The sequence below is a fragment of the Lipophrys pholis genome, assembly GCF_963383615.2.
Source record: "Lipophrys pholis genome assembly, chromosome: 6".
In the NCBI taxonomy this organism is placed as follows: Eukaryota; Metazoa; Chordata; class Actinopteri; order Blenniiformes; family Blenniidae; genus Lipophrys; species Lipophrys pholis.
The window spans coordinates 5,974,929-5,989,911 of record NC_137629.1 but is presented as its reverse complement, the minus strand read 5'-3'; the positions used below and the strand labels follow the sequence as shown (position 1 = coordinate 5,989,911).

At 40.5% G+C, this 14,983-nt stretch overlaps 1 protein-coding gene across 3 annotated transcripts in view; it reads right to left on the bottom strand.

Moving 5' to 3' along the window:
- The window catches only part of diaph2 (diaphanous-related formin 2), a 391,029-nt gene that overhangs the window by 64,999 nt on the left and 311,047 nt on the right, over positions 1 to 14,983 (bottom strand). For all 3 annotated transcript variants that reach the window (XM_080465403.1, XM_080465404.1, XM_080465405.1), the window contains one exon: positions 4,677 to 4,841. In XM_080465403.1, coding sequence (XP_080321529.1) covers positions 4,677 to 4,841 — 165 coding nt within the window. The remainder of the gene's footprint in view (positions 1 to 4,676; positions 4,842 to 14,983) is intronic.

The following is a 14,983-nucleotide window of genomic DNA, read 5'->3' as shown; positions in this document are numbered from 1 at the left end:
GTATACATCTAGATGTCATGTTTACGAGTGGCTTTGCTGCCCCGGAGACTGAGGAGGAATATGTGCTACAGGAGATGTTTTGCTTGCCATACAGATCAGCAGATGTATAAATATAAAGTCAAAACATTTGAATTATGTGTGGTTTTGCATTATAGCCCTTTAATGGTTTTCAGGATTGTCAACAAGACTACCATTCTCACTTTCAGGCGCACAGCGGCCATGAGATGAAGTAAGCGCCTGTCACACTTGTGGCCTCTGGTGCGTCTGAGGAGGAGATTATAACCACTCCTGTGTCTATAGCGAGGTGAAAAACTGAATGCTGTGTAACCCACAGGTCCTCTCGACCAACAAGGGCCAGGCAGAAATTTCCCTTTCCAGGTCTGTTCTTTCAATAATTCATGAAACGTGTTTGCTGTTCTTCCTTGACCCTGCACAACACAATACATCTCCCACAGCATGGCTCCCCTCCCATGCATACAAGTGTGCCAGTCCAATGAGGGAGCAATAAGTATTTCCAACTGCTCAGTTGCACCGCCGATCTCACACAGAGAGTGTCACTGCTATATCTCATTTGAATTTTACAAACACTGCAACGCCTGGGCTTTGAGCAGCAAATGTGTTTATTAGCCATCTGTTAGACGGTTTGCTGGGGTGTGGAGGGAAATGGCTCCAAGAAGTTATAGGTTACAGATTGCGAGACTTCTGCTCTGTGGTATACATGTATTCCCATATTGATAGGTGACCTCCAAAATCTGGTGAAATTAATTTAATGACTGTGTCACACTGGTGCGAGGAAAGACACTGACAGTGAATCAGCATGACGATGGAGGGAGTGGCCCAGCCGGGGGGGAGACAAACAACAAAAAGATTCAGCATCGCCAGCATGCGTACAATAAACTCTCATATTGTAAGGGAATTAGGAAGCTTTAGAGATACCACATGGGCTCAGAAGTAGATGGGTGCACCCACACACAGACACACGCAAATCGTCATTCTAATCTCTTAGATGCTCGATCTTGCTACTTTGCGATCCCAGTCTGGGTCTTTTGGTCTTATTAGAAAGTCACTCAATTAACAGGGAAGACTGTTAGCTCATCCCAGCCCATCTGCTCTGCTTTGATAACTCATTAATGAAAAAATCCTCACCCCCATGCTCCTGGTCAGGATTACATACACAGACCCTACGATTGCATTTCACTCATACTCTATTTCAGAATATGGCAGCGAGTGGCATTAAATTAACAAATTGTTGGACTCTTGGAAAACTGACTCCATGTAGTGAAATCAAATAATATTTCATTGGGAGGAGAGGAGAGGAAAAAAAAGAGAATGGGTTGGGTGTGAGGGAGAGAAAGAGAATGAAACAGAAGGAAAATAGAGTTAATGGATTCTCTTATCAGTTACATTCAGTTCTGTGAGGACTGTCTGTCAATGCGTTTACTCAAATGCCTTATGTCGGTCGGGTGCATTAAGCCTTAGCTTTTTAGTAAAAGCAATTTAGGGAGACTGTATTGCAATGGGATTCTTTAATACCGGGGATGCTTTGTGCTGTGAATGCATTACACAAGGCAACGCAACGCAGACGGAAGTTCGCAGAGATGTTTTGTCTGCGTCAGACAGCTCAACGTCTCAATACTGAAATAAAAGTCTGAGGCACAAACAGGCGTAACAAGAAGTTAAACTCAGTTAAATTATTTGCTGATGAGCAGTCATCAGCAAATAATCGTTCATTTGATTTGCTATTTGGAACAAATGAACGATTGATGTAGGTCGACTTTTTCTAAAGACAAATAAATAGTAGACATCCTTCCTAAATTCATTCACAGAGATTAAAAAAGAGAGAAAGAAAAAAAAAACTAAACAAAAATATGCTTTCGTTGAGCACTAAAAGAGATAGCCCAGTCGTTTTCACAGGGTAAGAAAATGAAAACAACATGCAAGTGAAAACAAGCATTGATTCCTTGTGCTCTGCTAGCTGATGGGATTAGCCTTTCTGTCAGCAGAGCTGAAGAGCCAAAAACTATAAATAATATCTGAAGAATATAGTGATTAAAGGATTGTTTTTATGTGAATATATTAACTTAAAAACCAGACTCTACACGCCTCCCCCACGCCTCCATCTCATTCACCACCCTCTTTTTAACCATGGCAGGGAAGTTTAATCAGAAATAAAAAATTCATACGCAGCTATTTGCTTGAGAGAATAATTTATTTTCTTGGGTGGATTTCTCTTCTGGAGACTTGCTACACTGGGATTCTTGAGAGAGCGTTGTGTTGAGTGCTGCTGCACTTTGATCAGTGGGAATGAAATGTTGGTTTCACATGGGGATCAGGGTAAACAGAGGGGAAGGATTCAGACAAGGGGACCTTGCAATTCACGTTAATGGATTGTGAAGACTGAGAGTATGCCGTCTGGACACCATGTCATCATCCTGACACTGGGAGCTTTTGGGGCGGTGCCAAGAGAGAAAGATCGACTATCGCGAGCAGAAAAGCAAAGACGAATGTTTGACAGACTAACAGGGGAAAGAAAAGTCTCTCTTTCTCTGCCTGTTGAGCTGATGTGATGTTTTTTTTTTTTTTCCAATTATTGAAACTTCTATTTTTGCCCATTTTCACGACAGCAAGATATATGGATATCTTAAATTTTTTATTTCATACCAATTTCATGTTTTATATTAACTCCATAAGTGAACCATACCTTACCTGTAAAAACTATAATGTATTTGCTTTGTCAAAAATGTAAATGGTACACAATCTGTATAGGAAGTTGTGCAGTGTTGATTTATCACAGGGAAAACATTTTAGGAATACATCGTTTTTGTAGAGTGAAAGTGCCCCATAATCCCAAATTTAGCACATCTTACATATTTGAGAGAAACCTTTTCCAAGTCACACAGACACCATTTCAGACTCAGGTGTAAAGTAAAATGCAATTTCATCAACTTCATGTCTCAGTCAAATCTCAGCCAAGGTATTCCCGAGATTCATTACCGTTAACAAAATTCAACACCATGTAGAGTGTCCTGCAGTGACAGCACCCGCACACGCACACACACACACACACACACACACACACACACACACACACACACACACACACACACACACACACACACACACACACACACACACACACACACACACACACACACACAAGCTAATAAAACTTTATTTAATGGGTTAAGAAGCTTGCCCAAGCCTCTTTTATCTGTAAGACATGCACACTTTCCTTTTCTTAGCATTCCTTCTTGTGAATAATATATTCTAATCTGTTTTATAACTTTTTCTTTCAGCTCCCAATTCAGTACTAGAAGTTTTTAAGCAGTACAGTGAGGAGGAAATAGTTCCCGTGTCTACTCCTTACAAAAAGCCATGTCAAATTGTGCAGGTTTTAGTATTTGGCACTGTTTTAAATTTGCATGTAAAACACATAGCATGTTGTTAGGAATGTTTCTATTCCTCCAACTCACCAGTATATCATAATTCTCACATTTCTTCAGCTCCGTGTTCACATAAAATGTGTTAAATGAAAAGTCTGAATACATTTGCAAATAATAATGTTTTAAAACTAAGGCTAAGTTAAATATAGCCTGATGTAGTGTTCACTTTGCTTTACCTATGGTGCACAGAATGTTGGCCAGATCAAAATTATAAATAAAACAATCAACAACAAAAACCACCTTACAAACTGCGATTGAAATTAATTGGAAAAGGAAACTTACAAAGCACAGCTATATTTTTGGCAAAGGAAAAGAAGACCTGTGTCAGGCACAATGGCATTACGATTCACTAAAAATGACGGGTGGGATATTACACAACAGGTGAGCATCAGTCATTTTCTGCTGTGAACAAAGCCTGAAGAAGAAAGACTGAAGCGTGTCAGGGTCAGCCGAGGAAATCTCAAGACTACAATACCAAAGTGGCAAGAAAATATGGCACAATCTCTTGAACCACAAACCTTTTGAATTATTCAAATTAGTAAAATGAATCTCTGAGAAGCACTGCTAGATGGTTTAGAAGGAAATGCTTCTTCCTTTGTTGTTCTCTTCTAAGGTAAAGTTGTTTCTTGTCTGCTTTGAGATCTGTCACGTCTGTGAAACTAACCCAGGTGATGTCACTGCGGTGTCTTTGGGGATAACAAATAAAAAATGAAGAGGACTTTTTAAGTTCAAACAAGATTTTTGAACTCGGAAGTGCTGAAAGATGTAAGCATTTAAAAAGACATGAAAGGTTGAGAAGCTGTTTGCTTTCAAAGCTGGACTGATACTCTGGAATACAATCCAGGGCATTTCAGCCTCCACAGCTTTTATTTGACGTTTCAGTTTTTGGTCCGTCACCGTGAGACCCTCAACTTTATGGAAATACAGTTCTACATAATTGGCGTGTCCTTTTAACACCCAGCTTCATCTACGGAAGTATAACACTGTGATTTTCGCACAAGTTGTCACCATCTGTCGGGACCTGTTCAAAGTCTAAAGAAAATGTGTGCATGTGTAGCACACAAACTCTGTTCTCAATTAATTGACACCCAATGTGGGCAAGTTTGTGCAAAAGCATGTGCGTGAGTGGGTGGTGGTTCCTGCTAGTCACTCTGTGTGTGTGTCGACTCTGAAGGACGGATAGCATGAGACTGTTCATGTGCATGCACACAAACTGCAAGTCTTTACACTTACCAGGAAGAGGATGCGGAAGTTGGCCAGTTCACCGAAGAAATCTTCCACGCTGACCAACTGGGGGTCAAAAGCAAAGTAGCTGCTGATGCTCTCGTAGAGTTTCTGCATGTTCTTGTGCATGGTGGACAGTTTTTCGTACTGCTCCCTGGCATGCTTGCAGAAACCGTGAGAAGAGCGGAGTCAAGGAAAAGTGAGAAGGACTTAGACAGACACAAAACATATTTAGAAGACACTAATGAGTGACGAAACCTCACAAATGTGTTGATCTGTAAAAAACAAGCCATCGTAAAAAATAAAAAAAAAGATCCCCCTCAAGATATATAATTTTAAAAGCCCAGCTATGTCAAGGTCAGCAAAACTAAACATTGGATAAGGAAGGGTCAGAGGCAATCTAATGTCCCATTACAATAACCTCTCCATCTCACTGTGGAGTTGATGGCATGGTGAGCTAATAGCTGCGGCCCTGGAGTAATGGAAAGGTGTTTTGTAGTCAGCAGCATGACACAGATGGTTGCTGGAAAAGCTGATTGCAGTCATTGTTCTATTGTTTCTCACAACAACAGTGGGGTCAGGTTGTTTTGAACCTCACAGCTCACGTCGCACTGTGTAATTTACTGAACAGGCGGAGCACTTTTCTCCTGGTGAATGACTATTGACAGCTGGCATCAGTTAAGCATTATCACAGCAGCCATTGACCTCATACAGACTGCACTTGGACACTCCAAGACTCACAGTCTGGGTGGAAGTACAACACAACACAACACAACACAACACAACACAACACAACACAACACAACACAACACAACACACATATATCAACGTGTACGCAAAAAAAAAAAGAACAAACAGACAGACGAGGAAAAAAATAAATCACAACCCACTTAAAAAACTGTGGTTTTAAAACATGAGCAATGGTGTAAAATGACAGTTGTGCATTCAACAACTTTCATCTTGACTCTTAAGAGGCTATAGTTACTATTGTTTGTCTGTCTGCAGTGGCACAAAACTAAGTACCATGAATTCCAAGGAAAATATGTCTTTGGATCTTAAGCTATATGCTACTACCTGCCTCTGACAGTAAGTCCTATGTGGCATCAAACTTGGGAGGTCAAACATTCAGACAAGTTTAAACATAACAGAAAGTTTACATTGAAATGCCAATGCATCAATCTACAGACGATCAAGTGATTCTTAAACAGACAGAAGAAGAGAGACATAAACCAGAAGAATGAACTCTGGACCAGAAGGTCAACATTAATGCAGAAACAAGTTCAGAATTGATGTGCTGCTGAACCATATGGATTGACGGAGACATACAGACAATCATTTTCAGTGCTTGCACACATGCTTTTGAGTTTCACACATCGACTGACCCACAATGAAAACAATAGTTAGAAAACAAGGCCACCACGCAGTCAGTTATTTTGTGGTCAGCACAGGTTAAAAATAAAACATGGGATGGCAGCTTCACTGAAATTATAAGTATGGCACCAGGTAGCATTTGCAGCGATGACTTAAATAACTACTTTTAGCCAAAATATTTCCAGCCTGAACTAGACAGGAGAATCACACTTTAGAAGGCAATGACCCACCCAACTCTTCTTTTGACTGACTTACCATGACATTCACACTCCAACACAAAGCAACTATCGGTTCTTAACCAAACCAGTCCCACCAATACACAGTCCAAAGAAATTACAGGCAATAGTAGAGGTATTTAAGTCTTGCTGTGTCTGATTGCTTTCCAAACACACAGGACAATGGCACAAGACCTTTTTTCCCATCAGACAGAGGTATTAATGGCATCTAGCTGTACCAAAACTACAGATAAAGGAAAAATGAGTCTCCTACATCTTGCAATGCATTCTTCCCAACATTTAGCCACAAAAGCTAAAGCTACCTGCAGGGGTATGGCAAATGTATTTTTCAAAGTTAACATTGTTTCAGTATTAATATTCATGTTGAGTGATTTATTTATTTATTGTTAATATCAGCTCGACTGAATGTCCATCTATCTTCCGTCATCAGATCGAGAACTGGAGTCCCTCCTGGCCCAGATTGGCAGAGTTGTGCACCCGTAACAGGTGGCCAGTCCATAACATGGCTAACAGAGACACACAGTCACATCAGCAGTGATTTAGATTTCAACCACTACATCACCACTCATCCTGTTAACAATTAATGAACAATGTGAGATAAAGGTGTATGACTAGCTGCTAATCATGGACGTTTTTTTCTTAACTCCTATGGTGAGTGCTACACTCAGTTCATCACGAATTAGAAATGTCCACTGCAATAATAGAACATTACAATTTACTATCATTTGTAATTAGATAGAACCTTGGATTGACCTTGGAGTAAGGCTGAGTGTTGCATAGCTATAACTGATGTCATTGCAATCACTATTATGATTTGGACCTGGAGACGCATCCTGCTTTCCGTACTGCTTGTTAAACATTATATGCAGGCATGTATTCAGGAATGAAAATCAAGGAGCTACGCTGATAAACCTCTGTGCAAACTCATTTACTCCAAAAAGTACCTCCTAAATTTGCCAGCTGATTGCAATAGATTTGTGAAGATTACCTGGTGGGTGCTGAACACTCACCCCATAGAAAAACTGACTTCGGTTCAAGCCCAGGTTGAGTGTGGGGACCTTTCTGTGCTCTACATGTCTGTACATGCAATTTCTCTGGGTACTACGGCTCCTCCCACAGTAGAAAAAAAATACAATCTACGCTAACTGATGACTCTAAATTGACTGTAAAAATTATTGTGAGTGCATGTGTCTGTCTGTCAGTGTTTAAATAAAAGACGTAGAAGATGTTTACATGGTGGATGAAGGAAAGACTTTGCAGGGTCAGGTATGAATTACAGGCAGAAGTCTAGAATTGTTAGTGATATAAAAATATTTGAGAACGTTTTCTTATTCCACTTGAAATAAGACGGTCTATGCAATTGATAATTCACACACTGATAGTCACTGATGTGATACAGAAAGTCATTGTGCTATGCCTCGTGTTAGATTTGCCAAGACAGAAGCTTTCTTTGCATCCTGGGTACAGTTCTAGGCAATTAGTACTCATATATTGTCGCCTTGGCAACATACACAGGCTGGTGGTACAGCATGTGGCCTGTGATTGCCAGGGCCAAACAGTTATCAAGCTATTGCTCTTTGTGAGCAATCTGCCATTATCATGTGGAAGCTCATGTTTTTATACAATGCCATTTATCTGTTCTTTGTGCTTCTGTTCTGTCATCTCGGCCTACATCCACATCCAGGTCCAGGAATTGTCAGAGATAATAACTTACAAATATTTTGTCTTTTTATGTGTGGATATAAATAAAACATGTACATGTGCCCATGTGTGTGTGTGTGTGTGTGTGTGTGTGTGTGTGTGTGTGTGTGTGTGTGTGTGTGTGTGTGTGTGTGTGTGTGTGTGTGTGTATGTGTGTGGGGGTGTGTGTGTGTGTGATATCTGGGCACTGTCAGGATAGGCTGGTTGGATTACTGCCTTGCAAACAAGCGTTTACCAAACCAAAGTCAATGGTTAGCTGCAAGCCCGCACATGGTCTGAAAGACAGATTTATCCCTCTGTCTTTCCTTTCTTTCTCCATCTTCATGTCTGCCTGGTCCTGATTTACCTCCTTTGCTTCTGTCAGACTGCTGTTATCTCTTCTTTTGTAAAGCTCCTCCTGCTCACTCCACTTGTATGTGAAAACTCAAGGGCCTACCGGATAGATGTAAAAGAAAAACTGTTGCAATGGGAAGATCTCTTTTCACCATTCAAACTTGCAAAGTTTTCTACCGCATTGCAGTAGTTGTTTGGTAAAGTCTCAAAATGACCTTTGTGAGGATAAACAGTTCCTGTGGTCCGGTTGACCCAAGGAAAAGGTACCCTCGATACCTACACTAAAAATAGCAGTGCAGTCAATTATAAGTGCAGGACTGAGAGTAATTTAGACACTCAATTTTGCCTAATTGGTCAATATGCAAAATACACTGCAGAGGATCAAGTGATGGTTTTATGATTATAAAAACAGTCAGACCTGAGCCAAAAGGAAGGCAATACTAATGTCGCTATTTAGGAGCAAACAGTTTGTTGATATAATTCAACTGTGGCACAGTGGCAGAGCGATTAACAATATTTACATACAATATTGACTGCACAGCATTGATCGAGTCCAGAGTGCCTCCAGCTCAGGAAATGTCCAGGTCGCAACTGTTGCAGAACGGCAGTTAAAAACACTGAGGCAATGGTTGCTTCTGATGCTTGTTTGTGGCTTGTGGCTCATGGCTCTGTGTGTTCCTCTTTCTCTACTTCACCCCCCCTCCCCTTTGCCAGCTCACTCAAAATACCCATGTATGCACACGCAGTGTGGTAGATGTGTCCCACTGGGGACTGGACTGAGGCTAGCTGGGCTTTTGCTTCTTGTATTTCCACATCAAAGACATGTCATATTGATGGAGCCTGACGCACACTATCCTGCAGCAACACGACCGGTACGGTGGAGCCTTCATCCAGTGTGCACAGAGACCAAACAAACACTCCCGCGCACACGCGTGCACATACACACACACACACGCACACACACACACACACACACACACACACACACACACACACACACACACACACACACACACACACACACACACACACACACACACACACACACACAGCAGTACATGTGGGGCCTTTTCAATGGCATAAAGGACTCGCTGACCCGATTACACTCTATTTATCTTCACCAACTTCATAACCCTAACACAAGTCAATGGTAAACCTTCACCCTAAAAACATGGATTTCCTTAAATCTACATAAAGCATAACGAGAACAAGAATTTTGGTCTGACATGGCAGATTTGACCCACAAACTTGGAGATCTCAAAGGTATTGAACCCAACAGAGAGAAGCCAATAATGGGATGCGCACGCACTGGACGCATGCACTACTATTCTCTGAATGTATTTCTGTCTGTCAGGTTGTCTGTTACTCTTTCTTCTCTTTGTTTCTCAAAGTCACTGGAGCCCCTATTTTCTCTCCTTCTACAATGATAAATCTTTCTTTTCCCTTTTCATTTCTTCCTGTCCAAAACTGTCTCAATCAAACACATCCCCCTTATAATTCTCTTTCTACATTTTTCATTGATATTCCCACCATTAAATTCTCTCTCAAAAAAAAGCTCCCTCTTTTCTCTCCCACTCAAAGTCAACTTTTAGAAGTATGCCGTTTGAGCTGTTCCTGGTATCCGTGTCACTTGGGCATGAAGCTGAGCGAGGAGCGGATGCATTAGGTCTCAAGGTAAAGCATCATGAAGCCTATGGTTGCATCAACCCTGTTTGTCAGTTTTTGCTCTTCTCTTCAAGCCGTCCTCAGAGGAGGGCTCCTGCCTGCACTTCCTGAACACTAAACTTCAAGGATGCCAAAGCAGGACAGTTGCTTCAGGGCTGGAAGGGCCCACAGTTGCAAATGTTGATCTTGCCAAAGATATCTTTGGAGACCTCAGTGGATTTACCACAACTGGTCAGATTAGTGGATCAATATATTTTTTAAATATTATCAAATATTTATAGCCTTTCCTATGGTTTTTTCTTATCTAAACATTTGCCTAATCAGACCAATACATACCCATTAAAGTTGTGATAACAAATGTCTCTGTGAAATTTTTCCTTTGTCTGCGTACAATGATGTACAATTGTCTGTTGACAACAATCTGAGGTGATATCTGATGTCAAGCAACACTGACATGTGACATTACCTGAATTAAACATACTAAGTCTTTAAAGGCCCAATCTGCAAAGCTTTATTTCTGTTTGAAACATTCAACACTAATTTGAAATAGTCAAGAGAAATCAAGAAAACACCAGTCCTAACTTAACCCTAAAGATAGACAATATGTAGCTGTAGAGATTTATGCTAAACGTAGAATTCCCTCAATCTATCTCGTCTGGCAATACGGCCTTGAATCACACAGTGGTGTGTCACTGTAGTGTCTAATCCCTTTTTTACATGACAATTTGAAGTGAAAACTGAAAATCTTCGTTGCGTTTTTGAGTGACTGCAACTTTTTGAAAACAACTCCCAAGGTCGAACTTTTTGAAAATGCTCTGACTCTATCTCAATGGAAATGGGAGAAAACATAACTTTTCTGAAACACTGCTTCTGCAGATGTGCACCATGGCTGTAGTAAATAGTTCTCCTGGACATGCAAGACTAGATGGACAACAACAACGATGGCGTCCCCAGAGTGTCATGACTCCCAGTCCATATTCTCCACGAACTTGGTAGTTTTGTAGTTTGTAGTCACCATAATAGCAATGCAGCTTCATCGTCTGTCCATACGAATGTCAACTGCAACCACCAGTGGCTGAACACGGTTTTCAAAATGTTGCTGTGTCAACGCGAAACCTTTCTGAAAAGAACATACAACGAAACGATTTTCACTTCAAACGTTGTAATGTAAAAAAGTCCTAAACAGTCTTCTATCTATAAAGACAGACCAGGTAACAAAACTGCACATGGCAGTTTCTAGAATTACAATTTAAATGAATCCCAGTTGTGGAGTTCTGCCATCGAAAATACACAAGTACTGTTCCTGAAAACTTATTTACAGAATGTTTTCATGTATGATGCTATATACCCTTTTCTTTGAAACAAGCAAAACATTCCCAAATAATCAACAGGACATGAGAAAAGTCCTGACATCACCTCCAAGACATCTATCTACTGTATAGCAAGAGAGATGTTAAAGTTAGCCAGCTCAGCAACTTCCAGTGTTGTAATGAAATTTCAGAAAAAAGGGCTTGCAGAATAGAGGTAAGTCACTAATTAGTGGTCTACACAGTCTCAGTTTCTGACAGCATTGTACCAACAGTGCTGATTTAATTTCTAATTTCTAATGTGATGTCAGCATTGCTTTATGTCGTTGTTTTGCATTTTTGTAAAGTTTCTGAATCAGGTCCTTGTCCTGGTGTGGCTTCCTCATTACCGAGTTTAATCAGTCACTTTTTATCACATGTGTTTGACATGCCACAGTGGGTACATTTTACATTTGTAAGCTGCGATTAAGGGCACTCATTTTTAACACAACGATGTGACAACAAAATCATATCCAAGTCAGACTTAGCCCAGATAGAAAAAATAAATAAATAAATAAATAGAAGGGCTCTCTTGAAGCCAGAGCATTCAATGTCATGATAAAACCCAGAGAAGGAGTGAGAGAGAGAGAGAGAGAGAGAGAGAGAGAGAGAGAGAGAGAGAGAGAGAGAGAGGAAAAAGATAAACATTTATGGGCAAAAACAAAGTTAAAACAGTTTCCACAATGGCCACCTATGAGGATGGCAATAAATTACCTGGTTTGTTTACCTGTGTGCATGAGAGAGTTATTAAAGTGCTGCATAAACCCTACAGTGGGTGCCCAAAAAGCCTCCTTAATAAATCTCCCGTAACCTAGTTCCATTAATGTTTATTTAATGCTTTTCCTATGTGCTTGCTGGCCCTTGTATCCAAGGCCCCACACTAAGCCTGCTTTCCTCCAAACCCCACCATCCCTGCCTTCTTTATCCCCACACCTACTGCCAACAGCCCCTGTGGGCCAAATTACACCGAGGCTGCCCACTGACTGGACAAAACCCATCATGTTGAGAGCAAGAGTTGGATGAGAAAGGGATGAAGGAATGGTGTTTAGAGGCAGGGGAAGCCAGAGAGAGTGGGATATCGAAAACATTGGACTTTTTTTTCTCCAAAAGGTTATTCTAGGTAATTGAGTGAATGAATCAATGACTGGATTTTTTTTATTTTTGTTGTTGTTGCTGAATGACTATGCAAAGTCATTATTACTGATGGCGTAAACACACACACACACACACACACACACACACACACACACACACACACACACACACACACACACACACACACACACACACACACACACACACACACACACACACACACACACACACACACACACACACACACACACACACAGTGTAAGCTGGCTTCTTAACAGAGCAGGACAGGGCTGTTCTGTGTTGTGTGTGATGGTACAAGCTAAAGGAGGTCTGCAGGGTAAGCAGGGAAGCAGCTGACAGTATCCTGAGTCGGGCCATGGCACCAACACTGGTTCTGTCACAGGGAATTAGCAGAGCAGCCAGTTCCGGGAATTTGGGATGTGACCTGGTGCTGAGGTGGATGGAGGGAGGAGGGGGAGAGTGTGGGAGGAGGATGTTGAAAAGAGAGGGAGGGAGCTGCCAACATTTAAAGGAGGCATTATTCTCTCTGTTTAAAGGCACAGATTGCATTTTCAAATGCACCAGATATAAATATCTGAGCTTGATTTATTATTGTCAGTGATGTGTTATTGTATGTTTCCATATCATCATGCGAAACAGTGGTCAATTGAGTTTCTTCTTTGTAATATTTAACATAAATTCAGTTTGAAGAAACTTGAATTTTTGCTCCAAACAAATGTCTTAAAATCCGAGGTAAATGCTAATGTAAACTTTCCATGTTCAGCACATGGTAATTTTAAGTAAAAATAGAATAAGAATTAACACATCAGTTACATTGCTGTGCCTCAATTTGTAAATTTAATTTTGAATCAATTAATTAAGCAGAGTGATTTAGTAACGCTGAATGCACTGTTAACAAGGTTATCTAATGTAGATATCTTGGTTCACATGAACTTAGAAGCCATGTCAAAAAACAAAAATAAACTGCAGCATAAATGCAAAAGCTACAAACAAAAAGTGAGCAGAGCTTCTGTCTCAGACCAGGTGAGCCGGAAAATTGTTAATGCATTGGACTGGTGGAGTGTTTTGACAAAAACCTGAGGAGAACGCACTGAAGGACATTTGTGATAAGTGGTGCACTTATTTTTTGAATTTTTTGTCAAACTTTCCTGCTAAAACGTTACATCGGTCAATCGGCAAAAAAAAACTAAAAACACTCCTCATCCTTTAACAATTGAAATAATGAAAAAAAAAAAAGCAATTGATTTGTTGTGACCCTTTTGGGCCAACGTACAAAAGTGGTGCACAAAAATCCATGGTCATAGATTTTATCTTTTTTTATAATTTATTTTACTTTGATGAAGAAATGACCAAGCTATGCTGCTGTACAAAATCCTCTTGTCAGACCATGGGCTTAAAAAAGAACTCATTACCTTATAACAGCAGTAATTGAGGTTGAAATGTCTGTGAACAAGACAGTCATCCTGCGCTTGATTACTGTTTAACAAGCCACTCACACAAAACACGTACTGAGTGCATAAATATATATATAAAAAAAGATGAAGATAAAAAGTGTTTTAGGTGTCTGAGTCTGAAATGTGAGTCCGTTTGTTGTTGATAAGAATGCAAGAATTCATGTCAGGCTCATTTTACATTGTGTGAATAATTAAATCTGTGGCAAAATGAATGCCACGGTGCAACAATACTCTCTGAAAACTGCTGGACTTTGTCCAAAGTAATCAAAACAACACCTTGGATGAAAATCAACAGTGTGCCACTGAGAAATGCTATCCTGTCGATCCATCCCCATGACTGAGACAAGAGTGGCTCTTTTTCCCTCCCTGTCTCTCTCTTTCTCAGTCTCCCTCTCTCTTGGACGCTGGAAGGTGACAACAAGGTGGTGGGTATTAAATCCAATTAATGTAATATTAATGTAATGTCGCTGTGAAGAAAACAACACTTGCCTCAGTTCTGTGGATTTAGGTCATTTCAATAGTGTGTCACTGATGATGAGATCAGGGGCCACACCATCTGCTGCTGGAATACTTGTTCTTGTCAAGGTAGATGGTATATTAGAACTGGCGGTAAGCATCACAGTGATAGCCCCATATATGCATTTGGAAATCATTAAAAACCTTTCTGATGGTATTGCATGGCTTAATAAAAATCCAAAGAGACTGAAATATGTGAGCAGTGCCCAACACATGTAGGTAGTAATTGTGAGGAATGTATTTTACATACATCAGAGGTTCGGTGAATTATATTACCCGGGGTCATGACCTTTACTTGCTCTATAATCCCCTCCATCATTTCACCTACAGCTCCTTCCTCCCCGATCACTGGAAATTAAAAGCTGGATTTAATGTCAATTTTACCGTCAATTTATTCTGCCCGTCTGTCTCTGAAATATTTATACGTGTAGAGAAGAAGGTTGCTTCTGCTTAAGCATTCAAAGCGCTTCACTACAGCACCCAGCTGGTGTTATAACAACTCAATGAGGGGGAGACTGGTGAGTGTAATGACTACATCTGATAAAGGAAAAGAGATGGTATAAATTAGAAATGAGGG